Below are 25,956 nucleotides of genomic sequence, written 5' to 3' on the forward strand. Positions count from 1 at the left end.
GACGGCTTTCCTGGAGATCGCTGTGCACCCGGTTAATGGTTATGACAGCAACATAGCCCCTTATCAGCAGTTTGTAATCTCTCACGTGGAAGCACCAGTGCATACGTGTAAATGATTTTCTAACCTAATGGTCTATTTAATATGGTGCACAGTTCTTGCAGGAATGGTTGTTTTAGTGCTGTAAGCAAGCTTTCTCACTTTAAATTTGGGACCATAAGGATAATCTACCAAGGGCAGGGCAAAACGGTAAGTTGACGAACAATGGTGCTGCTTCGTTCAACTGAATGTCAACTTCCTCTAATACCTAACTGAGGTGACACGATTATATGAAGCATCTTTGTTAAATCTATTACCTTTTCTTTTGCTTTTTTTTTTATAAACTTCCTTTTGATCCCGGTCTTCAAATGCTAAGGGCACCGTGTGACTGACACCTATTTTAACACTTCTGCAGTAATTCTCCACATAAATGAAATTATTCATTTAATTTCACAGCAATTTCGGGATGCTTATAATCCACAGAGTCTCATCCGGATAATACCACAGAACAAAGTATTAATACCTGTAACTGAAACTTTTTTCAAATTTCTGTTCAATAAAAACATATATATATATATATATATATATATATATATATATATATATATATATAATGTGTGTGTGTGTGTGTGTTTAATATATGCATTATGAATGCTTTACGAAGCTCCTCTCTATAATACACTATTGATACCTTCAAAATGGAGTACAAAGCATCCTTAATTCTTATACTGAGCATTATAATGCATTATGAAGGTGTCTATAATGCATTGTGGATGAAAGTTGCAGACATATGTGCACACACACACACACGCACACGTTAGGTAGACATCTTTACGGGGACCGCTCATTCATTTCTATGGTAAAAATGCTAAGGCTAACTATGACAACCTTAACCCCTACCCAGCCCTAACCAAGAGTGACCAAACAATATACTAGAGTTTTTGCATTTTTAGTTTTTTCATTAAATTGTCTGTTAGCTGCAAAAATGAACAACAGCTGAAACCTGAGAGATTTGCTTGTGTGACAGGAAAACACAATATGACTTCTTATTTTACCAAAATTTGTCTGTAGACATTGTGATGTATTTCCTTTAAAAAAATATAAAAAAAATGTGCTTTTCAGGGAGAAATTGTCTGTGGATTATAAATTTTAAAAACTAAGGGAAAAAATAAAAAAATATTTCTGGTAAATATTTTGACTTGAAAAGTTGACAGGCATCATTTACCTGAATGCTTACCATTATTTATTCATATAGTGCAAGTGTAGATTTTGTAAGGCTGCTTACTGAGGGAAATATGTAGTAATTGTACTAGGAAAACACCAGAAAGCCACAGCACAGAAGTGGATTGTGGGTAATAATTTGTGAATAATGGTTTGTTTACAGGCACAATATCCCTGTGCAGTGCACCATATCCCTGTGCAGTGCACCATATCCCCGTGCAGTGCACCATATCCCCGTGCAGTGCACCATATCCCCGTGCAGTGCACCATATCCCTGTGCAGTGCACCATGGCCTCACACCTGCTGTCGGTTCCAATCCTGCCCCCAGCTGCGAATGCATGGCCAATGTTCTTTCTGTGCTTCTATAAGTCCAAAAACATCAAATTAATTAACTGGTATCCCTAAATTTCCCTTTGTGTACAGTTGTATGTGAGTGTGTGTCCTGTGCTGCTTGACAGCCTCCAGACTCACCATGATCCTGTATTAGATGAACGATTGTGTTCTTCGTCATGTACCATTGGATGGGATGAGAAGATCGGCAGGGTTGGGAATGTTGGTATTGAGGTTAGTATCAATGGTACAAACCTAGGCATTGGATCAAATTAGATCAAATAGAAAATCAATGCTATCGCCTATATCTATTGCAGTGTTAAAATTTCAGAAAGGTGTTATCTACACTAGTGGCCAAAATTGTGGAAACACTTGTAATTTTTAGAGATTGCAGAACTTTATTCCAGTTACGCCAGTTAAATCTTCCAATGTATGATATTTGTAACATTCTTTCATTGTTTATTAACATTACTGACAATATTTGTGTAGTAATTTTTAAAGTATAATGCCCAAAATGCTAGGTCAGGGGTGGCCAATCTTATCCGCAAAGGGCCAGTGTGTTTGCTGGTTTCTGGGATAACCTGTAGGTCAGCTGTTCAAACCCAGGTGTGAGGACTTTTCAGCCAATCAGTCCTCTAATTAGTAATCTAATTAGGGAGTTGCAGCGAAAACCCGCATACACACCGGCCCTTTGCGGATAAGATTGGACACCCCTGTGCTAGGTGTTTCCACAATTTGGCCACCAGTGCACATGTGTGTACAATTCTGCATATTAGGAGCCAAAAACAGTAGCAGTGAAAATATGTTGCATAATAAACAACTGCAATTAAGAATACACAAGGGCATGACTTATTAAGATGAATAACAATGGTAGATAATCATACATAATGCACAAATTCAGTTGCATAATTGCTTATTTGTCTTCAATGACCTTGCAGCAGAACCAAATCACAGAAATTTGTCCAGGAAGCCAGTTTTGGGGAAACAACATCATTTGCAGAAGGGCGAGGAGGCCACGCTGCTACATGTGGATTGTGACGGAGAGTGACCATATCAGGGAGGAATTTCTCTGTGCCTGAGGACTCAATGTCGGGCTGATCCCTGTGATAGATCAGCATGTGGCTACATTAGTCTTGTTTGCAGATCCAGTGAAAAAGCCATTATCCTCTGAAGGATAAAATTTGTAATTGTGGTGATTTTCATACAAAGTGTAATAGAAAATAGGGGCAATACAGAAGAGGAGAGGAAATCCCTTAGGAGATAAATGCCAGTCAAAGGTGGCCTGAAAGCTTCTAGAAGGTTAATAACTCTGATCCACATCCCTTGGCTTTTTTCCCTATACAGACGCTTCCTGGGTTATGATGGTCCATGTTATGATATTTCCACTTTATGATGGGTAAATATTTTTCACTTTCAGTAAATTATTCAATAAATACATGAGATATTCAACACTTTTTTCTAAATTAGACTTTGTGTTAATGATTTTGCCCAATTGTAGGCTAATGTTCTAAGCATGTTTAGGCTAGGTTAGGCTAGGCTATGGTGTTTGTTAGGTTAGGTGTACTGTATGAAAATTTACTTTTGCCTTATGACAGGCTTGTCAGAACGTAATCCCTTCGTAACCTGGGGAATGGCTGTGTTCTATTACATGTGTAATTTTAAGTACTAATAAGGATTGATTGCTCTTTGCAATGTATTTCTGATTCCTAGCTGGCTTGGAATTCATTTCAGAGCATCCCAGAGCACACTGAAATTACAAAGGAGTTTAAGCCTGAACATTCTTCTATATTTCACTAATTTTTCTGCTATGTTTTGATTTCTATTTTATCTGTGGAACGGGAAAAATGACTTGCTAACAGACAATAAGCTGTATGTTAATTGCTGAGTTTTGTAGTGTGAAAAGAATCACTAGATCCTGTTATGTAAGAGTAATTTTCAACAGGATGTCCTCATTCTTTCTGAATGATGTGAATTAATCATGCGAATCGTTCAGTTCAATTGAAACTGACTCGTTTTGGCACATTTAGCCAAGCTGCAGTTGCATCAAAGTCGCAGTGTAAGGTCCCAGCTTACAGAAGCGAGAGTCTTAATCATGCCTTTGTGATTTTGCCTCAAAATAATGTCTCATTCATATTTCAAATTAGTTATTCAAGACCCCAGTAAGGATTACAATAGTGCAGCTTAGTCGTGCACCATGAGGTGACAGAGAGATGCCTGGGACATTTTTCCACACCCCCTTTAGATCCTATTTTTACACAGATGAAAGTAGTTTTTTTTTCTGTGCGGAATGATGGAAATGAACCATGGGGAGATCGGAATTCCACTGACACATCTGCAGGAAACCGGGTCTGCTTACATTTATGATCTCTCGTACTGGACTCTGATTCTGCAGATGTTTTCTTGAAGAGTCCTGGTTCTTTGGAGGTGGCAATGATGAGGCACAACACTTAAAGTGTAAGTGCTTTATTAGTTCCACACAAGTTGCTACCGTCTGCTCTCACACGTCTTCTGACTTTTGTCCTCTTAAACCTGACAGCTCACACCAAATCTCCTCATCAACCTAGACCTTGGTTTGGTCTCAGTGTTTCACATTCCTACCAGTCTGGTCACTATGGCCCAAGTTAAACAAATTAAGCACACATATAAAATGTATTTACAATCCCACACTAATTACAATGGCATGCAGATATTGTAAATTTCAAAAAAGTGCATTTTTTTATTGTTTGCCATTCATTCCATTTCTTATTCTTTTTAAATTTTGCTTTGATTTTGTGTGTAAAATTATTTGTTGTGAAAAATGAACACATTTCCATAATATCCTTCTTCAAAATCACACTCCAATTAAGGTTGCATTGCACAAGCAAAATTACATTAAACCACATTTTAAAATTCCTGTGATTTACATAAGTAATTAAAGGGGGTGTTTCACATGCTTATTCTTCAATAAATTTAAACAAAAATACAACCACTCTCTGTAATTAACAAAGTAAAGCTTTAACGGTGTTTTCTCTCTCTGTGAGGATTTACAAAAGTGTTCAGTCACACATCAAAACAACAACAAGGGTTTTTTGCCATCTGTGCTGCAATTTCTTTGTTTTGGGGTTTAATTCAGTCCCTCCAAAGACCATTATGTATAAATGTAATAAATTCTGCAGCTAGACTCATTTTTCAGGCCTTGAGTAATTAGATCTGGAAAAAAACCAATATTTTAAGAGGTTTAGTCGCTAAAGTGTTACTGGTATAACAAGAGAAACAAACAAAACTTCTCACTTGCCAAAGAAGTGCATAAGAATTATTACTAATTCGTTTCTCCTTTTTAAATTCATGTCCATTGTAATGAAAGGAAACATTTTATTTACAGAAAACATGAATAATGTCCTTTTGATACTGATTCATAATTTATGTATTAAATGAGTTTGTATTTGTTTTATATCCTTCCTGTGGTTGAGTGGGTCTCCCCCCCCCCCCAATACAAAAACATGTGATTTTGATGGCTATAAATTTCCCCTAGTGTTTTGCTCTGCGATAGCCTGGAATGCAGCCAGGAGGGTCCCCTGCCTCACGTGCAAAGTGACCCTCTACCACTTTCGGAAGATGAATGGATGCATTCAGATATTTTACTTTAAAATCACTGCTTTATCTGAATCAGTGTGATGCTGAGCAAATTACCCAAAATAACAACAGATTGTGTAAGAAAAGAACAAAACAATAACATTAGATATTCTTCATGTTTCTTGGTGAAGCTGGGGTGAGAAGATACGGTACCTCAAGATTGGGAAAAGTTCGCAGTGATGAGGTCCAAACTAAATACATAAAGGAGAAAGAAGACAAAAAACACCTGGAGAAATGTTTAAAATAAGAACAATGCTGACGAATGGGATCGCGTGCATTCTTCCTGGTTTCAATGGATCATACCAGCCATCTCCTATCTGCTTTTAGCAGCTGCTGCGAGTAATTTACTCTATATCGTCAGGCAGTTGTCCTTGAGACAAGAGGGGTCCAAGCCAAATAATTTTGAGAACAGCAATCTACCTCAAGGTGAAACAATTGAGTACTCTATTATTTCAGCCTGACATATTCAGGTTCCATAAAACAACAGGAAATAGAGCAGGGTGATATGTGTTGGGGGGGGGGTGTATTTTACCAACAGAGTAACCTTATGCTTGCCTTGAAATTAACTAGCAGAAGAGTGATCATTATGTGGCAGTGAAGAGAATGCATGTGAGTTCCGGAGGTTGGAGGAGACCGGTAGTAGGCGACGAGAGCCAGGTGAGATGGGGGGGGGAACTCGACCTTCAGTCACCTGAGTGATGAGCGGCCACCAAGCCAGTGTGGTGCCGCGCGCCCAGGGTTACGCCGATGAAAACAACAGCCCTCTGTGCCTGCGGTTGCCCCGGCAACCATTCTCACGGTAACCCTGCAAAAGCCAGCGGTCACAGGCTTGCAGGCATGGCGCTTTGGCCTGTCTGCGTGGCGTGTTTAAACACGCCGGCAACCAATTTCAGCTCCCAGCTGATCCTTCTGGGCATCGATTGCCGGTCTCTGAAAGACAAAGACCACAAAACACAGCCTGGAGCCCACCATGCTGCCTACAGCAGAGAAAATAAATCTACGTAGACAATTAGCAGGATATAATATTATAGTCAATACTCTCTGGAGGGTGGGGCCTAACTACAGAGGAGGATAATGAGAGAGCATTTCGTGGCCATGTCTGAGAGTCAAAACTAAATTTTCAGTCACCTGGTCAGGTTAAGCGCTTAATTGAGTTCTCAGCTCCGTTGAGTTTCAGGAATTACATTCAATGGCCAATTCATACTTCACTTTTCTGGGTGTCCTCGTAGGCTATGCACATGCAGCCCCGATTTTGGGTCTTAGCAGAGTTAGAAGAGATGCACAGCTTTTCTGTGGAGTGCACCCCTCTTTCCTTTATTTAGGCTTGGGATTCAGGCTACAGTTCAGGTTAGAATTAAGGTTGGGGTTAGGGATAGGATTATGATTAGGGTAATAATTAAGTAATAATTAGTAACAATTAAGGTTGGAAGGATGTGGGCTAGAATTAGGGTCAGGGTAGCCATTAGGGTTAGGTTTAGTGTTTCAATCAAGGTAAGATGTACATTTATGGATGCACTTTACATAAAGCTCTCATCTATAATGCAGTATAGACACCTTCAAAATGCCTTATGGTCAGTATAAGAATTAATAAAGCATTGCAGCATCTTCTACTGACAGTCATAAGAAATTATAATACTTCGTAAACTCCAATGAAGTTCTCATCTTTAATGCACTATAGATACCTTCATAATGCATTATAACGGTCGGTATAAGAACTGAGGATGCTATGTACTGCATCATGAAGGTATCTATAGTACATTATAGATGAACATAAAGCATTCATAATGCATAATAAAATGGCTACAATGTGTTATGCCTTTTTATACATAAATACACAGCCATTTTAAACTGCTTTATGAGTTCATTATAAAGTACTGTGAATGTGTTCATAGAGTCTTCTAGACATTCATAGAAAGTGTTAGCATGTTTACAATTGGGGATAGAGGTAGAGTTAAGGTGACCATTATGCGTTAACCGCAATGTGACCCCTAACCTTCAACGTAACATGACGTATTAAAACAACGCTCAGCTGCTGTGCTGCTCTGCCAGTTTTAACTTGCATTCTTTGCAGCATCCGAAAGAAATTATTGTAATGGTAATCAGGGAGAATAATTATCGTTAGTGGTGTATGTTGTCATTTTCTACGGCCCGCTATTGTTAATTAGAAAATAATCCTCTTGGCTGAGATACGGTCACAAGGATAGGAATTTATGTAGAAATTATGCCTTTAATTAAATCTTATTGTAAAATTTAATTATTTTCTTTTCTTAAATTAAGATTTATGTTTCCCATGAGGGAGATTTATGAGGTATAACTACAGTATAGAAACTGCGGGAATGTGTGGAAATACCTGGAATGCTGCCGGATTAGGAAGGACAGGAAACGTGCCCTGATGCAGAGGAACATACTGTAGTGATGTCAGTAATTTAGGGGGCCAGTATAGGCTAGGCAGATGCTAATAAATCCTGTTTTTACTCACTCTCTTTTTTTAGTGTGCATACACTATATTACTCTGCTGTTTGCTCATACGTTGCTTGGACGTATGAAGATGTAACATCCTCCACACTATACGTTCACCATCCTAATGGCCCCAGTCTGTGGAAACAGCAGAATAAAGCCAAACTCAATAGCATTAAATGTTTGTTTGGCGTCTCAGGTGCCAGGAAATGAACATGAGCTGGACTATTCAGACGTGGCAAGGGTGAGGATATTTTAAACATTAAAGATTTATATTAATGGACTTGTGTATACAGTATGCATTTTAGTATGCTCTAATCGCATCTGATTATAAATGCATAAATGATGTAGTAAATGTATTTGAACTCCTGTTATAAATTATGGGTATATGGGTATGAATCTCTTGAGAGTTCTTTTTCTGTTTTTGTCCAGAAGTGCTCAGTAAAAATATGCTTGCGTGTGTTCAAAGTGCTCGCCAGATGTTTCCCACCTGACGGACCCAGCTGAGAGGACCTGCAGGATTCTTCACCGCTTCTTCTTCAACAGGAGCACAATTTGTCATTGTGTGTTGGTTGTTTGCTCAGCGACAAACATAATAATAATAATAATAATAATAATAATAATAATAATAATAATAATAAACAAGCTAAATCACCAAGCTGATAGCCCAAACTGGCCCCCGGTATTATTCCTTAGAAACATGCTAGAATGAAGGGCATCAGTAGATGTTAAAAGGTACATACTTATGTATGTGCCTTTGCTTGAAGCTTACCTGTAAATTTAATCTGGGCAGGCAAATGCAGCTAACCCCAGATTAGCCAAATGACAGAGTGCAGCTACTCGTGTGAATGCTCTCTCTGTATGTTTGATGGATTCTCCCATCCATCTTGGAGAAATATGGTGAGTTAAGGCACTTATCTATTATCTTATGAATGTAAAGAATCATTTAAAATATTTTCATAAGTTATGATATTGTGCTATTTTTTAATGATCATCTTGCACCTGATTTCCATGAGGACCCGCTTTGGTTCTGAGGGTCTTTTGTTTACCGTTCACTGAAGTCTTCCCCACAGAGCTCAACGAGGGCCGTACAATGTAAACATGCAAATCAGGCGTGGGCTATCACCAGCTGTTCAGCAGTTGCTGGGGGATGGCCAGTCCCGGCAATGGATCACAAAACTCAACTGAACATATGCTGAAGAGTTTGGAGACTCATTAATGTGATTTAATGGGAAAGAGTTTCAGAAACACTCCAACAGCCCTGACCTCTGTCAACTTCTTTATGAGGTAGGAAAATCTGGTCCAGTAAAATCCTTAATGCTACCCACCAAAACGTCACAAAAATAGACCAGAAAACATCATTAATCCATCCGTGCGTGCTTATCCATTAAAGGTCAATGAGGGTGTCTGGAGTCTTTCCCAGGTAGCATAGGGTACGTGGCCAGGGAAGACATTGGATGGGATGCCTGTCCCTTGCAGGGAATGCACTCATACACATTAGGCAATGCAGAACACACAATTCACCTGTACTGTATGTCTTTTCACAGTAGGAGGAAACTCAGAGAAATAGATGAAAATCATTAATTCTACCTACCGGTTAAGAAAATCACAAATATAGCCCAGAATATTTGCAGCGCATGTGTTATAAATGATCTCCATGTTTCCAGTGATGTGAGAAAATGGCTTAAATATGCTTTGCTGTGACAGTGATGTGTCACACACATCATCTGAACCTGACCTACAAGACAAGACAGAATCATAGATGAAGTGCCTTTGGAGAATCCTAATAGTAGGTCACAGAATTGACTACTGGGACAAAAGCACCAGTATTCTGGTGAGAACCATCGTACTAAAATAGTACTGTAGTTACTCAGGGAGCGTAGACATGTGGCAGAACCATAGCTAAGACTGAATGTTGGAACTGAAGCAGAAATTGCAGAACAATGATGGGTCTCTAAGATTGGATCCTATAGATCTGGGGAGATGCATCATTAGTAAGGTTCTCAGAAACAGCTTTCATATACTAATGCGGCTTTGTAATAAAATGGCTTCCATTTTTCTCTGGTGTCTCACACGTCGTCATGCTCCATTTCAAGACTAAGGCCGTACAGCAAACCCTCTGCCTAAAAATAAAGTGCGGTGGCGTGGATGTGGGATGTATTTGGCTCTCTGGTGCTGGAGTGAGCTGGAGTTTCAGATTCCACCTCGTCATTCCAACCTTGAAAAGCATGGCTTCTCCGACATGCGAAGGAAGCGGCAGAGATCCCACGGAGTCCCCTTCCCCTTCATCTCAGCTGGTCCACTTTCAAGTGTACAGATAAAATGTAGCTGCTTTTGATTCTGGGACCTGCTGTCATCGCTCACCACATGTAATATGCCAAATATATCATAGCAGAAAATGGTATGGAAACTATTAAACAAGGGCATCAATGTCATTCAGTGAAATAAGGTGATTTCTGTCGTTACATACCGCCTTGCATTTTATATTTTAAAATAATACATTAACTATTTAATAAGTATCCATTTACAAAAATAAAACATTTTCCTATTCTTAGTGCTGCTAGTTTGGTGTGTTGAGGGAACTCTTAGGAAATCCTCCTTAATTTATGCTGATGGTTAGGAGACTGATTATTCCTAAACTGTTTCTCACTCATCGCACACATTAAGACGAAAACAGGAACACAAGCTGAGTGCCTGAACAGGACAATAATATTAGCCTGCATCATTATTAATTCAAACGAAGATGGAGAGTCATAAGCTGCTCTGGCTTGTTTTTACTCATTAAGCTGTGAACTTGGGTGTGTGTTTTTCTGCTCCGATGGTGACATCATTCCGCTGGCTGGAGGAGTGACTGTGATTGGGCGCTGGACACGTATTTGGTAAAACATTGACATAAGTGTCAACTCCAGTGGGTTTAAATTTTGATTTGTTAACAATATATGAATTATGTTGGGGGGGGGGGGGCAGCTTTGGTAAATGTCACAAAATACTCAACTCCCATCTATCCATCCATCTATCCATTTTCCAACTGCTTATATAGGTGAATGCCCATTTACGGTATTTGAAGGGGGATGTTATTTAGTCGCCACCCTCTCAGAAGATATTGCCCTGAGCACATCCTGGGATCCCAAGTTTTCCATTTCTGGAGTAGGAACATCAGCCGTGCTTCAGCCCCCAGAGCCCTGGCCGGCGAATGGAATATAACACACATGCCACATGGGAGGACATGGCAGTGTTTAGCAGGCTTCCTGGTGACCTATCAGCAGCCCAATGTCCATTTAGAGCTGATACTCAAAGCACCTTCATTGTAGACCAGGGGGAGATTCTTTTGTTTCTATGATTTTTATGAGGTTTGAGGAGAGCAAAATTATTTTGTCTGAGGCAGTAATGATGACTGGAAATAACTAAACTCTGACCCACATAAATGTCAATCAGTACTAATTACACACCTTCCCACTCACAAACAGGATGCGACTATGGAGTCTTCTGTTAAGAAAAAGAAACTCCATGAATTGTTTCATACAATGTATCATATTCTATCACATTTTAACATCTATAAAATCATGTTGCTTAAGGGGAAAAAATCTGCATATTACCTTAATTCCACAGAACAATCCAGATGTATTTTTGCTGTTGCTTTTGAAATATGTTTTAATAAAAATTTGGTTCGGACTACACATTTAGCATAGTCCTGGGTTAACATTTAAAAAAAGAAAAAAAAAAAACACTTCAATCAGTCTCAGAATCAGCAGGATTGGGGGACAGTAACCACACATGTAACAGGAATATTTTTAATCAGTACAGAGCAGAATAAGTCATATCCAATGGTTCTGGGACAAAATAACACGCCTGCTGAGGGTGAGACCAGCTGTGACGCTCCCCGCTTCCATTTTTGGCCCTGCTTCCAACCCATTTGCTCCCCAAAGGGGTTTAATGTCACCCATTGTGAATAACCCAGCCCACTGCCTTCATCCCGAAGACCCCAGCCGTCCACGGAGTGTGCCGGAAAAGGCACCGGCTTTGTTTCACGTGGCTGCGAATGTTTGTGAGAGTGCAGACCGCCTCTTAGCCTGACGCCGCGGTAACGAAACAAAAGCCTACTAACCTTCAGGGCTTTTTTATGTAGGGAATAATTTATATATATATTTTTTAAAAAGTTCATTCTACTAGTTTGTCTTTCAAACCTGCACTTTTGCTAGTAACAGTATGGGGAGTGTTAAGGGTTGATGAACACATTACGTTTAGTGTAAAAGTTAAATTGTAAAGGAACAGAAGGTGTGATAGACATATTGTAGTTTTGTAAATATCAGAAAATCAGCGAATGTTTTGATTTGGTACCTAACAAGATTAGTTACAGGAACTATTAGAAAAAGAAAAAAAAAAAGTCTGTTGGCAATTACAGGATATTTGAGGTATTCTTTGAATAAGAAGTGGACTTCATGGTTTTTATCATATGCATTACATTTTTTGGCAATGGTGTAACATGTACCAGTGTACGTTACATTTTACTCTGACTAATCTTCTGACAATTCTTCCCATTTTTCCGGTTGTCGATGGATATCGCTGATGGACCCTGTATTTGTTTTTGAGAACTTGCTCGATGGTATGAACCTGGTTCTTTAGGGGTTCTTCATAGAAACAGATGCACGGCTGCTGACGCTGACCAAAGACTACAGACTTGACTGTATGTCGTACTCAGCTTGTTATTGCATGACCTCAGCATCCAGGATGTAAGTCCCACTGTCCCTGCTGCATAATATCAAGGTGATGTAATGAAGAGAAGCGAGGAAGGGTCAGGCAAATCTCCCGCATAACACAGCTGTTGTCCACTAGGACAGACTCTATACAACAAGCAGTTAATTAAGTGGTTCGAGTTACACAATATGATAGAAGATCTGCACTCAGATAACAACATCACGATTGAATGCCAATTCACTCAGACTACCGACTGAGTGTTTAACTGGCAAGGTTTTTAAGACAATCAGAACAATCACTTTGGTGGGAAACAGATCAAGTCAAAATGTATAGATGGCCTTTTTTAAACAATTAATGTCACAAAACAAACCATAGTGGTGATGTGATTGTCAAATCTTATAATGAATTAATGCACTGAACTATTTTCATACCATATTTTTTGTTACTGCAGAGTGTGAAATTCTGGACTTTCCACTGTATATAAAGCAGTAAAAACATGCTAGTGACATTAGCATGTAACATCAGAACCCATAATAATGTGCTCATCAACCCATGAATTGGATATGTACAGTGTTTCATTAAACCATACAGCATGTATAGGCTTTCAGATATTATAAAAAGAAAATCAAAAAAGGCAAAAGACAGGATGGAAGATGATCTGCCTTTCACATTCCGGCTGATGATACGCACATTTAGAATGGTTAATTTTGTTTTTTTTCTTTTAAATCTTTTTTTTTTTCCCCGGTAAAAATCCACAGGAGGGACAGTCCCTTGCAGAGTCTGCTTTCAAAGATGTGGCCCCTGCAGGCCCAGCAGAAGGTACCATCGAGCTGAAGTATCTGCTGTGTTGTCATTTTTTCCCCTTGGATACAACACACATTGTAATGAAAGCTTTGGGTACCAACCCCCAGCTCAGTAACGGTTGTGACATTCGGTGACAGCGTTCCAGAATCCGGCAGGATTGGGGGAATTCACAATTTTCCTTTTCTTTTTTTGTGTTGTGGGTTCCTTTATTCTTTGCTTTATTTATTACTTTCTGGTGATACTGATGACCCACTCTTGAAGGTCCATCATATCATCTTCATGTTGAACTTCCGCGGGGCGTCTGTGACAGTGTTGCTCATACCGGCGTCCGACTTGCGGGGCACGTACTCTATCTCAATGTTGTGCTTGGTGTTACCCTTACCACGGCTCCAAAGGAAGAGGAGCACCAGGCAGAAGAGCACGACACCCAGGAAAGAAATGAAACCCATGGTGGTTGCAATGATCAGGGTTTTGATGTCGAAGGGAAAGGGGACCGTGGGCCTTGTCCCATTGGCACTGCTGTCGTTTGGCTGGTTGGAGATGAAAGCAAACGTCTTGTTGGGCTGGTGGGGCCAGTCGGGGGAGTAGCTGTGCACATGCAGGTGAGCCAGCACGGTGTCATTGCCCCCGGCATTGCTTGCGATGCACACGTACGTGCCGTTATCTTGGATCTGGGCATACCGAACCTCAAGGGTCCCATCGGGGAACACGGTCAGCCGCCCAATGGTTTTAGTGGTTATGAATTGCTTCCGCGGAGACAGCCACATAATGACAGGTGCTGGGTCACCGTCCGCCTGACAGACAAAATGAACAGTAGTCCCTTCATCCACAAATTTCTGCTGGGCTTTGCGGTCCCGGATCCTTGATTTACGGCAGGTGAAGTAGTTGGGCTGGAGGACGTCAGGGAAGTCCTTGAACTCTTTGCCCTGGACAAATTCCGGCGAGGCGCACGTTGGCTGCTGCCGGTTAAAGTTGAGTCTCCAGCGCCGACGAAAAACCCACAGGAGGCGACAGTCACAGGCCAGGGGGTTGTCGTACAAGGCCAAGGTTTCCAAGTTGCCTACGGAGTGAAACACTGACTCCTCTAAGGTAGTCAGGTAGTTGCTGGACACATTGAGGATTCTAAGGTAGTTGAGACCCCGGAATGAGTAGGGCTCGATGGTAGCTAACCTGCCACCCACTAGGTGAAACTCCTGGAGCCTCAGCAACTCATGTAGTTTGTTCCCCTCTATAGTTTGAATAGGGTTGTAGGACAGATTCAGAAAGCGCAGATAAACAAGGTGCCGGAGAGCCACATAGGGAATGGTAGTCAGATTTCCATGAGTAATGGTCAAGGAGGTGAGGTTGAGTCCATACAGGCAGTTGGATGTCATGGTGTCCAGAAAGGGCCAACTGGCTATCTCCAGAAGCTTCAGCCGGTAGAGTCGCTTGTAGGAGTAGTCCCTGATGATGTTGATGTTGAGGTGCCTCATCTTGAGAGAAATCAGGCTGTGGAGGTGGGTAAATGCCTCAGTGGGCACAGAGGTCAAGTTACACTTCTCCAGCGTCAGATGCTCCAGGCTGTTGAGGCCATGGAAAGCTCGGTGAGAGATGAAGACCAGGTCGTTATCACCCACCTCCAGGGACCTCAGGTTGTACAGGTCCTGGAACATGTAGTCCAGCAGAATGACAATCTTATTCTCGCTGATATCCAGATGGGTGAGATTGCTGAGCCCAGTGAAGACCCCAAGCGGGATGAGCTTCAGCTTGTTGCTGCGCAGGCCCAACGTCCGCAAGCTGTACAGATTATTAAAGGCGCCGGGCTCTATTGCCGAGATGGTGTTCTCGTTCAGCTCCAGCTCCTCCAGCAGCGGGAAGCTGGCAAATTCCTCAGGGTTGATGGTCTTGATGCGATTCTTGCTGAGGTCCAACAGTCGAGTTTCAGATGGGATGCCCTCGGGAACGGACATCAGCTTCTTGCGATGGCACACCACTGAGCGCTCCTGGGCACTGCATTCGCAGCGGGATGGGCAGCCCGTGGCAGAGCCTGACAGCACCGTGCCCAGCATAAGGATCAAGATGGGCTGCCAGCAGGCTACCAGGTAGCTGTGTCCACTCGCCTCCCCGGCCACCATCCTACCTGTTACCTGTGGGAACACAAGTGACAGCAAAAGGAGCGCATTTAGTAAAAATCAGCTAAACGTTCTTTCGTTCATTACAACAATTTTGTTAAAATGTTTCGTCACCATTTACCACTGTAAACAAGGAGGAGTAACTCAATCCCCTCATCTGCCCGTGGGGAAAAATTAGGTTGCATTTGTAGAAATATGAGGAAACTTAATTCACCTCCATCTCTGGAATATAACATTATAACAATCATAATGAACTAAATTCTAACTAAATCCTTTGTTCTCTACTACTGATTCACAAATCTGTAGAGATAAACACGCCTATAACCATAATTATTTTTTAGCCTAGTGTAAATTTCCTGGTGAAAGAACCATTAATGCCACACAGAGATTAACTTTCTGAGGGTGTTTCTGCTTTTCTCTGGTGGTACACACATTTCATATCAAATGAAATAGCACTTTGTATGTGTTTCCAGCAACATATCTGAGTTCGGTATAACAGCCGACAGACAGTCTTAGTCTTACACCAACACTGGAGAGGGTGTAGTTGGTAACAGTATAACAGCCGACAGACAGTCTTAGTCTTACACCAACACTGGAGAGGGTGTAGTTGGTAACAGTATAACAGCCGACAGACAGTCTTAGTCTTACACCAACACTGGAGAGGGTGTAGTTGGTAACAGTATAACAGCCGACAGACAGTCTTAGTCTTACACCAACACTGGACAGGGTCTAGTTGGTAACAGTATAACAGCCGACAGACAGTCTTAGTCTTACACCAACACTGGAGAGGGTGTAGTTGGTAACAGTATAACAGCCGACAGACAGTCTTAGTCTTACACCAACACTGGAGAGGGTGTAGTTGGTAACAGTATAACAGCCGACAGACAGTCTTAGTCTTACACCAACACTGGACAGGGTGTAGTTGGTAACAGTATAACAGCCGACAGACAGTCTTAGTCTTACACCAACACTGGACAGGGTCTAGTTGGTAACAGTATAACAGCCGACAGACAGTCTTAGTCTTACACCAACACTGGAGAGGGTGTAGTTGGTAACAGTATAACAGCCGACAGACAGTCTTAGTCTTACACCAACACTGGAGAGGGTGTAGTTGGTAACAGTATAACAGCCAACAGTCTTAGTCTTAGCAACTCTCTCCAGTGTTGGTGTAATTTATTGGGACAAGTATAACAAGCATTTAGCGGTAACCAACTCACAGCCAAGATTAGCATAATGTTTTCATATTGACCCGTACTGAACTGTAAAAGATATGCTGAACGGAACATGAATCCTAGTATGGCTGATGACATCGTACTGGGGAGACATTTCATAAAATGGAGTTCTGGAGTACGGAGGATGACTGAAGAAGGCACAGGCAGGGTTACCTTCGCTCTATGCTAATTTTATTTTGGTGCTTTCAGCACAAAGCCACACTGAGGTATAAGAACAAATTCCACTTAAGGACCTCTTATCCATCTCATCTGTATCTGAACTTGACTGAATATTTCCAGGAAAAACTCTACGCTGGATGAAATTCCCACTTTCTCCAATGAGGAAAGAGCTGGAGGGTGATGCCTCGACGGGCGACTCCGATGTGAAGTCTGAAAAGGCCCAAAGATGGAAGGAGTGACATCCCGATGGGATGACAGGGTGACTTTTAGAGATTGGTTTAACAGAGGACAAGATTATTGTGCATTCCAGGGGAAACGAAAGCATTTTAGAGTCAGACCCGAAGATGACATTCTAGAGTGTTACTGTGCAAAAAATAATTACAAAAGCATGACGATGCCTGAATTATGCCGGAGTCACATGCACAAATGCTATTATGCCTGTACTTGCTGCCCACTAATCATGGTCAATCAGCTGATTCAAGCTGTTTAATGTTGGTCGCAGCATAATTACATGCATTGTTCACAGAGACATGTGTCCGGACTGCCAGGATTGGGAACATTTGGGGAATGTATGGTTTTGTGTAAATTCTTTTCATTTTCACTCTTTCCCATGAGTGAGTGGGGTGTGGTGTAAATTGTCCTACGTATATGTCAAAAACAAACAACAACAACAAAAAAAACCAAACTATTCATAGTCTGAGATGAGGGACAAAAGAGAGAAAACAAACAGGTTTTTCCCCATCAGTGATCTTATCCTCTTTCCTGTCCATTAACAGGGTAATGAACAATTGATTTTCCATTACACTTTGTAGTTTTTATGCACAGGCACATCCTGCTAAGGATTTATTTGTATATTTATTAGACCAGCAACTGTTCGATACAGCATATAACATCAAATTTATGTCCTTTCCTATTATTTCACTATGAATGGCATCACCAAAGCAGCTGATAATGTCCTAAAATAAAACGCGACTGCATCTGTAAACGTATATTTTCCATAAAAGAAGGGCTAATTGTGAATCCGATATGAGATTATATTACGAGGAGTTAGTCTGTTTATTACCTCCTGAGGTAGGTAAGTTACTGCAGTTGCCAGTTAAGTTTGGTTTGAGTTACTGCAGTAAGGTTTTATTCTGCTTTCATCTGAATCCCTAGTTAATTAGCAGGTCTACCACTGTGCCCACTGCAGTTGCTACACAGCTCAGTACTCTGTGTATCATTTGAAATCGTCTTGCATGAAAGGACAGCAAGTCTGCACCTAGACATGCCTGAGAGGGAGTGGTGTTCAAGGGGATCGGAGCAAAGCTGAGAGCAGTTCCATCTCTGGCCCAGAGTCGGCTGGAACAGAATCGGCAGCAGCTGGAGATGAGGCCAGACAGTAGCCGCTCTGTTCACCGCACTTGAACCCACCTGCGGCCCAAAGTGCCATTACAGGGTGTACCGTCTCACTCTCCGAGGCCCGGAGAGACCCCTGTGGAGGGTCTCAAATGACTGTCAGTCCACCAGCAGCCGCACAGTCTGTGTAGGAGCTCATTTTTAGCGGCTTATCAAGGCCAACAGTGTTCAGGAGGAACTCAGAATATAACCTATTTCAGTACAATGGAAGAGATGGATTGTTGACGTTCTCCATTTGAATTTAATGGTTGAAATATTTTTCTAAAGCTTAAAAACGACTCCAAACACTTCAGATGACTGATAACATGCCCTGGCACCTCACAAAGACGAAACTACTTCTCAGCTCAACCCTTCAGAAAATATATATTGGACCTCAACAGTTATGATGTTTCTAAGACTTGGTACAATCACGAAGTACAATATGACAAGTATATGCTCCTCTGCCCTGTGGCAACTGTACAAATAGACAGATTTGGCACTGCAGAAAATAAAACAGCTACAGCAGAAGCTAAAGACATTAGCTTGATTCCAGTCATCTATGTGGGTGTGAAACTGGCATTAGTTTTGAGCCAGAATAGGTACCAGGTATTACTAACTGATCATAAATTCTGGACAAATGAGTTTGAACTCTTTATTATATTAACACATGGAGTAACTCTATCAGCGTTTCCATTGTGCAAATCATTTAGCACCCAAAGTGTTTACAATGGGTTAATTCTCACGTGGAACGCTCATTTATTCTTGTCTGCTGGATCGGGAATTAACAGCGCATGCATAATGTTCAGGCCGTTGACTTTCATTAACACGTCTAAATTGCTGTACATTTTAAGCAGGGGAGGAAATACATCATAAAACCTTGAACCGGCACCAGGCAGAACGTCAGGCCTGTTTAACCTTCTGTGCTTGCCCCCCCCCCCCCCAAACTCCACGACTCTGGCTGCATTTGCATCTGTTGGTGTCTGTACCACTGTAGACTGCACCCCCAGGATCGTAAATAACTACACACTCTCCTATCAGCCTCCACTTGCAGATGAGCGATTGCCCCGCTGCCCTCCCTGATTCTGGATGTTGGAAGCTCTCCTCGTTAACCTACCCAAGCACCAGTGAAAATCTGTGATTATGGTTTGGCTCCATGGGTGTGGGACGTGTCAGAGCTGGTATCTACCTGACTTCACCCAAGCTGCAGCTTAGGATGTGACGCTTTTAGAATGAGCTACACAGGCAGCTCTGCTAATATAGCTACCAACTCTAAACAGTGTTTGAACATGACAGGAAAAAAAAAAAAAACATTCCAGATTTTTTAGTACATAAATATACTTAAACGCAGAACTGTTAGAAGGCCCTGTATTGAATTGCAATTATGTAAATAGGCAACTACTAATGCAATCAGAGAGTTGAAAATGAAATGCACTGAATTACCTAAGGACATTATTTGTGCTTCACCTGTGTTGTAATTGATCAATGCCAAGCCTGTTAATTACAGTCCCGGTGATCTCCAGGCAAATCCCCTCTATTCTTCTCCCAGCTGCTCTGCTGCTCTCCATTGACACCCTGAGCCAGCACAAGATTAGCTATCTGTGGCTAATCCCCCGACAGAGGCTGCTCTGTCTTCCTGCTACCTTGCCTGCATGAAAGTCTCCTTTGTAAGCAACCGCATCTGGTCTCACTAGGAGCGGGCTGAGCAGCGCTTCAGGTTCTCGCGGCTCGGAGAGAGGCTCCGTCGTCGTTACGTCTCAGGAACGGATTTCTCAAGGAAACAAAAAGAAAAACATCTGTCAGCACAAATGGGAAAGAAGTGCAAGTTGTTTCGGTAAAAAGTTTATCGGCGATACTGATAAAGTTCTTGCGGCAGCAGCTGGGGAATTTGGAAAGAGGACAGTATTCAAATGAGATGAATGGTAAAAAAGAGGAAATTATTCCCCCTGATGTGCCACAACCCCCCCCCCCCCCTCCCGTCCAGATACTAGGCTGGTGTCAGCATCCTCCAAACAAGACACCCTGCATCTCTTTTCAGACTCGACTGCGGCTGAAAGGCGATTCATGTGCCCTCGTCCGGTCAATGGGGGGGGGGGGGGGGGGGGTGTTGGTAGAGGCGTCAGAAATAGGGGGGAACAGACATACCTAATGAAGACTGTAGTCCTGAGAGACTCATTTTATCATATATTTTTAGTTATGTTTTTTGTGAAACTGTACCCTAAACAGTGGTACAGTTATTCTAAATGATGAAATCTTTAGTTAATACAAAATCTAAGGCTAGGATGCTATGTCATCCCAGTATTTGCAGTAATCAACCAATATGCACAAGTGTTTTTTGACTCAACCACTAGTATATCATGTTTGGCCAATTAATACCTCATTAAGTTTTTTAACTAATTAATTAATTAAGTGAGCTGTCGGTGAAATTTAATGAAATTGAACGGCTGAGGTGCCCCCGAGGAGGGGTTTGGGAACGGCAGCGGTGTTCATCTAGCTGTCTGTCAAGATATCACTAACTTTTGGAAAAATAGAATAAATTCTTGTAGAGTTTTTATTTATTTTTATTTATTGTGTCACTGTTAATTTGCATGTATTCCAGTTTTAAATCGTATTTTTTTGAGCAAATAATTTTAAACATTTTCTTTAAGATATTCAATACAGTATATCTACGCATCATTGTGCATTATGGTTTCGTATTCAAAAATAGAAATATATGTAGTATTACAAATATTTAGAATTAAAACTTCAAAGACAAAACAAATAAAGTAGTTTGCCTTTCTTTCCTCCACCACGGGGACAGGTGTCCTCCTTGGATGGAATTTGAAAGCCACATTTCTGCCACCGGAAGCTGTCCAGTGACCATCAGCTGACATCCATGAATCCAAAAATGTCCCCGTATTCATTGCGAACAACAATTTTATTGATTCCATTTGGCTGCAAAAACCCTATTCTGTGATTCACTTAGATCTTCATCCACGTGGAATCGCAACTTCATACATGCAAACAGATGAATACTCAAGACTGGAGAAGGGCTAAATGTGACCATCATTGGAATATTACACCAGTAATTACACCAAGAAAATGCAAAAACCGAAACAGTTTGCAAGTCTCCAAGGTCTGTAGGTGTTGACTGTCCACGCCTGACATGGTCTTCATCTGGTATGGAAGAAAAGTAAACTGTCAACAGAGCTTCAAGGGTTGGCTTCATTTCTATTCGTTTGGATCTCACCAGCAGCCTTGACAGTCCATGTGATCTGTGTAGAGAACATCCATCCATGCGTTGAGCGCAGAAAAGCCTGCCATTCCTCCTGAGAGCCTCACCGAGCTTGAGAGACGGTTGCCTAATGGAGCCTTTGTCCCGGGGCTGAAGGCTGATCCAGGGGCCTTTGTAGTTCCTATCTTCTCCACCCTCTATTTCATAATTTCCCAGGGAGACCTGCCTCAGCGTGGAGAATGTTCTTCTCGCTCTGCGTTTCCCTTATTATGCCCTCACTGCACGTCGTCTTCACAGGTCAGCTCACCCCGCACAATTGGAATTAGCGGCACGTTGCTACACCACAGATTCTCAAAGGCCATGCGTCTTAATGAAGGACACAGAGGGTTTTGTTAAAAGCCTACAGCACTTTTGACACTCCAGCCGATTGTTGGCACCAGGTGCCCGCATCACTGGACAACGTTGATTTTGTGTCCCACTCTTCATGAATTAAAGTTTCACAGAATGACGGCTCTGCATGTGTAGAGTTTCTGCATATTTCCCTGTGTTTGCGCGGGTTTTTGGTGTTGAAAGACCAAAGGTTTATCCATTTGGCACACACAGTAATACCTTTTTTAAACTGATGATTCAATTGATGATTTTATTGTAACTCCATCAGACAGGGTAAAAAAGCATAATCTTTTCTAGGTTACTATATTAATGTCATGAGCGGCATCCAGGATGGAATCATTAGTTAATTAAGTGACGATTATCCCCACATGGAGGTGGTCTATTTAAACCCTGGGTCTCCTAGCCCCCGGAGCAGCATAAGCCATTAAGCTCAAGCTGAGGTTCGGCGGTCTTTATTTTTGCAAACATCTAGCTTGTGGCTTGTTTTCTTATGTAAGGAACCCTTGGAATAAGCTTAATCCCCACCCTGTTTACTTCCTGAACTTAAGGCTGGACACAGTGCCCACGTAAGCACTAAGGATAAAAAGATCATAATATGTGTTCAGTGTAAATCTGTTTCATTTATGCTGTCAGACTGTTATCAGGGTTTATTTTTGCATGAAATATCCTTTTCGATTTTTTGGTTTCAGCGTCAGATTTTGAGAAGACGAATATTGACACAATTGTAATATATATTTTTAATCCTTCTGTTACAGATTTAACTACAGCTTGGCTTTAATTATTCACAATTTACCAAGAAATAGCAGATGATGCCGGTGTTTATTCATTGATGGAGTCAAACATGTTCGCTTTCTGAAATAAAACTGTAAGCACTATGCTAACTTACTATTTTTCAGCTAGTATACAAGCTATTTTTTCTCTTTTATGCATCTGAGTGAAAATTAGTAACACTTTGTGTGTCATTCCCAATGCAAAGTGCTTACATTTGTACTTACTAAACTAAAAGTAGAATTCCATATATTTTTACTTGTGGACACAGACCAGTAGGAGTGGAAAATTGATGTGCTATCTGATAACTACACCACAATTAATTTAGGAACATTCAGGATGGTGGTGCTGGGGGAGGAAAAAAAGATTACCTGGGGAGATTGGACTTTCAGTCTGCTTATTTCTGTTCCCCACTGATTTGTACCAAACACAAAAAATGATGGCAGTAATTATCAAGTGGGACGTGCCTTTTATTTGGTGGGCAGCAGGTGAATGACACGATTCGCCCTGTTCTGTCCTCCAGCCCTTCAGGCTGCAGTCTGCAGCTGCCTGCCTCATTACCGCTGTGATTGAATGGCCTGTCTGGCATGGTGTGTGCTGGCTTTAGTAATTTCTTCTGTTTTCTAAGCTTTCTAAGGAGCATCTCTGTTCCCTCCGCAGGCATCTCCCCTCTCTCTCTACGATTTGCTTTTTCACTCACTCCATCTTTTGTCTTCCCTTCTCTTTCCTCGCTATTCTTTGTTATTTATCCGGCCCTTTTCTTCGCTAATGCTAATGCGACTGCACGATATAAAAGGAGAAAGCGACACTCATTTTTATTCATTCATAAATAGATGATAAAGTTTCCGCATTGAACTACTAGTTTCACGAATCACAAGTGGACTGATTGAACGTCATGGTGTTAAAGATGCGAAAGTACAACTGTGTTAGGTTTATGGTCAAAGCCATAATGAGGAACATCTGACTGGGAAGTCTGGACACCGTCCAGAGTTGTAGACTCGTCTAGCTCAGACGTCATGAACAGAGTACCGATATTACCTTGTCCTCATTCTGAAGAGATCACTTTAAAAAAGGAAAACACTGCCTTTTGTGGCCCTCGCAGGAGTGGTAAACAACCCACCTGAAGAGCAACACGCACTAACAGCGACCAGAGATCCGTGACACGGGAGGAATGGTCACACCACGCTTGAAGAACCCAGTCGGCAATCAAAAAACTGCGGGAGGGAGGCAGAAGCCGGCGAAACGTCCAGATGCCGGCAAACGCACACAGATGGGCAGCACAGGTCGCGGCGACTGAGCGCGCTCCTTTAAAAAAGCGTCGTTATCCATCTCTCCCGGCAGCCCGCTGGAGAATGACTAACCTATTACGACCGTCACCCCCACCACTCACTGGAAATCTTAAGTTTTCTTCTCTCTTTTATCTCGCTTTGTAGTTTTTTTCCCTCGACAAACACAGTCCATTAGGGGTCTCTGCACCCCAGTACCTCCTATCTGGTCCTGCATCCCACCACATCTTCACTTGATGTTTTTGAAATGAAACGAAAGACATCTGACCTGTTATGGTCGTGGTATTTTTATTACACCCTCATGGGCCACGTTTTTAGCCCAGCTGCCCATTAACACAAACAGCCTGCTCCTTATCAGCAGCCGATCATGTGGCTGCAACTGAATATATTCAGGACACAGACATTGTAGAAAGGCTACGATGTGAGATGGGGGGGCTGGCGATTAAAATTTGCCGAGTGTGTAGTCCGTGTTTGGTCAGGATTGATTTATCATGTTTCGGTCTAAATGCAGAGCAGTTTGCCTGTTCAGTATCCTTGGTCTCCAATTTACAGAGAATGCTGTGATAAGACAGAGGCAGTTCTCATTGTTAATGACGGAGGTGAGAGTTTCATGGCCAGATTACTTGAAGCTAATGCTAACAGGAAGGTCACAAGTGCAAAGATAACGGTTCAGTACAGCAGTGGTGTGCAGAAAGGCATCTTTCAGCACATAGCTACTCAACCATTGCAGTGGTTCTGTGGGTAAGACTGGGACCTGCCTGGTACCTAATATTATTTGAACATTATTTCTAAACGAAACAGAAAAATACCATACCAGGAGGAACTGTGTGACATGCAAAAGAATCATAAAGTGAGCATAATTGATGCCTTTCTTTGCTACTTAATTCAAGATTTTTGACAAGAAAACTAGGGCAGAACTTTCACAGCTCAGCATTTTTAGCAACATGCTGATTAGCACTGAGGAAAGATATTTCTGCATCACTCCCACTGATGTCTGTAGAATTATCATCTCTCTAAGTGATAACTGACGTCTATAGACCCCACAGTTATAGATGTAATATGCAATGAAAGGTTTATGTTAGCATATAACAATACGTGCATAAAATTTTGTTCTTTGCAAATATTTTACCGGAGCTGGGTGGACATTCTGTGAGAGGCTGGGACAGCAGGTTCAGGGCTTTGCTCAAGGTCACTCAATCACAGGATTCAAACCAGCAACCTTTCAATTACCGGCCTGGATGCCTGGCCTCAGATCCACCACTCCACCCAGGATGCTGGGAAAAACACCACACACACGTTTTTATCACAGCGTGGCATTGTGGGAAAATCTAGTCCCCACAACACACACACACACACACACACACAGACATACATGCCTGACTTTGCCATACTTGGGAATGGGAGACAGATGCAGTGATCCAGTACATATAATCCCATCCAACACTGGCTCCCCACTCCCCCAACACAAATATGTCTAACAACTTTGATCTGGAGAGAGACAGTGGACCCGAATTACTCTATGGTACAGTCACATAAACCCCGCAAGAGGTAATACTGGGTACCTGGGCTTGAGCCGCTCTTCCGGTCTCCCGGCTGATGGGAACGGGCCGGGACACACGGCTCAGGAACATCCAAAGCTGTGTTCCGCCTGCCCGCCGGGACCCGATTCCCAGGGGCACAGAACCCTGTCATCTCCTCCCCAGAGGCAAACAACATCAGAGCTGCACACCAGCGGGGTGGGACAGGAATAATTGATTTAAAGGTCACTGCGCTTTATATTTCAGTCAGACTACAAGTGTGTTGGGTGATTTTATATATTGCCAGGGCAATAGTAGTTTTCCTCAGCACATTTCTGCAATGATTATGGGATGGAATAGCAGCAGATGCAAACCAATGAAATCATCGCAGGACTGCATGCAAAACAGTCTGGAATCAATTTACATTCCAATAATCACTAACCTCAAGTGTCCCCCTGCCCCCCTCCACTCTTGCTGTTGGCTAAAACTCCATATTGCTTTCATTAGATAAATGGAACCCCAGGAAGTAAAATCAGCATTTACCTGTGCTCTAACAATGCTAACGCTACTTAATTATGCACAGCGTAACCCAGCTTGATTATTACCTGTCGTCGTTGGCATTTAGGTCTCCCTGGATAACAGATTTTTTTTTTAATTAATGAATGAGACTTACTACTTATCTAACAGCAGAAGGTGGTTTACATTCTTGTACAACTCAACCACTGGCAGTGGTTTTAAATATTCACATGACTA

At 41.9% G+C, this 25,956-nt stretch overlaps 1 protein-coding gene across 4 annotated transcripts in view; it reads right to left on the reverse strand.

Moving 5' to 3' along the window:
• Positions 1-11,433: 11,433 nt before the first annotated feature.
• The window catches only part of LOC111849684 (leucine-rich repeat and immunoglobulin-like domain-containing nogo receptor-interacting protein 1), a 107,529-nt gene continuing 93,006 nt past the window's right edge, over positions 11,434-25,956 (reverse strand). For 3 of the 4 annotated variants that reach the window (XM_072698241.1, XM_023822775.2, XM_023822776.2), the window contains one exon: positions 11,434-15,281. In XM_072698241.1, coding sequence (XP_072554342.1) covers positions 13,422-15,269 — 1,848 coding nt within the window. In that variant the 5' untranslated portion in view covers positions 15,270-15,281 and the 3' untranslated portion in view covers positions 11,434-13,421. Of the gene's footprint in view, positions 15,282-19,671; positions 19,783-25,956 lie in introns of those variants that run through there. The other variant, XM_072698240.1, reaches the window with a different exon arrangement.

The sequence above is a fragment of the Paramormyrops kingsleyae genome, chromosome 13 (genome assembly GCF_048594095.1).
Source record: "Paramormyrops kingsleyae isolate MSU_618 chromosome 13, PKINGS_0.4, whole genome shotgun sequence".
In the NCBI taxonomy this organism is placed as follows: Eukaryota; Metazoa; Chordata; class Actinopteri; order Osteoglossiformes; family Mormyridae; genus Paramormyrops; species Paramormyrops kingsleyae.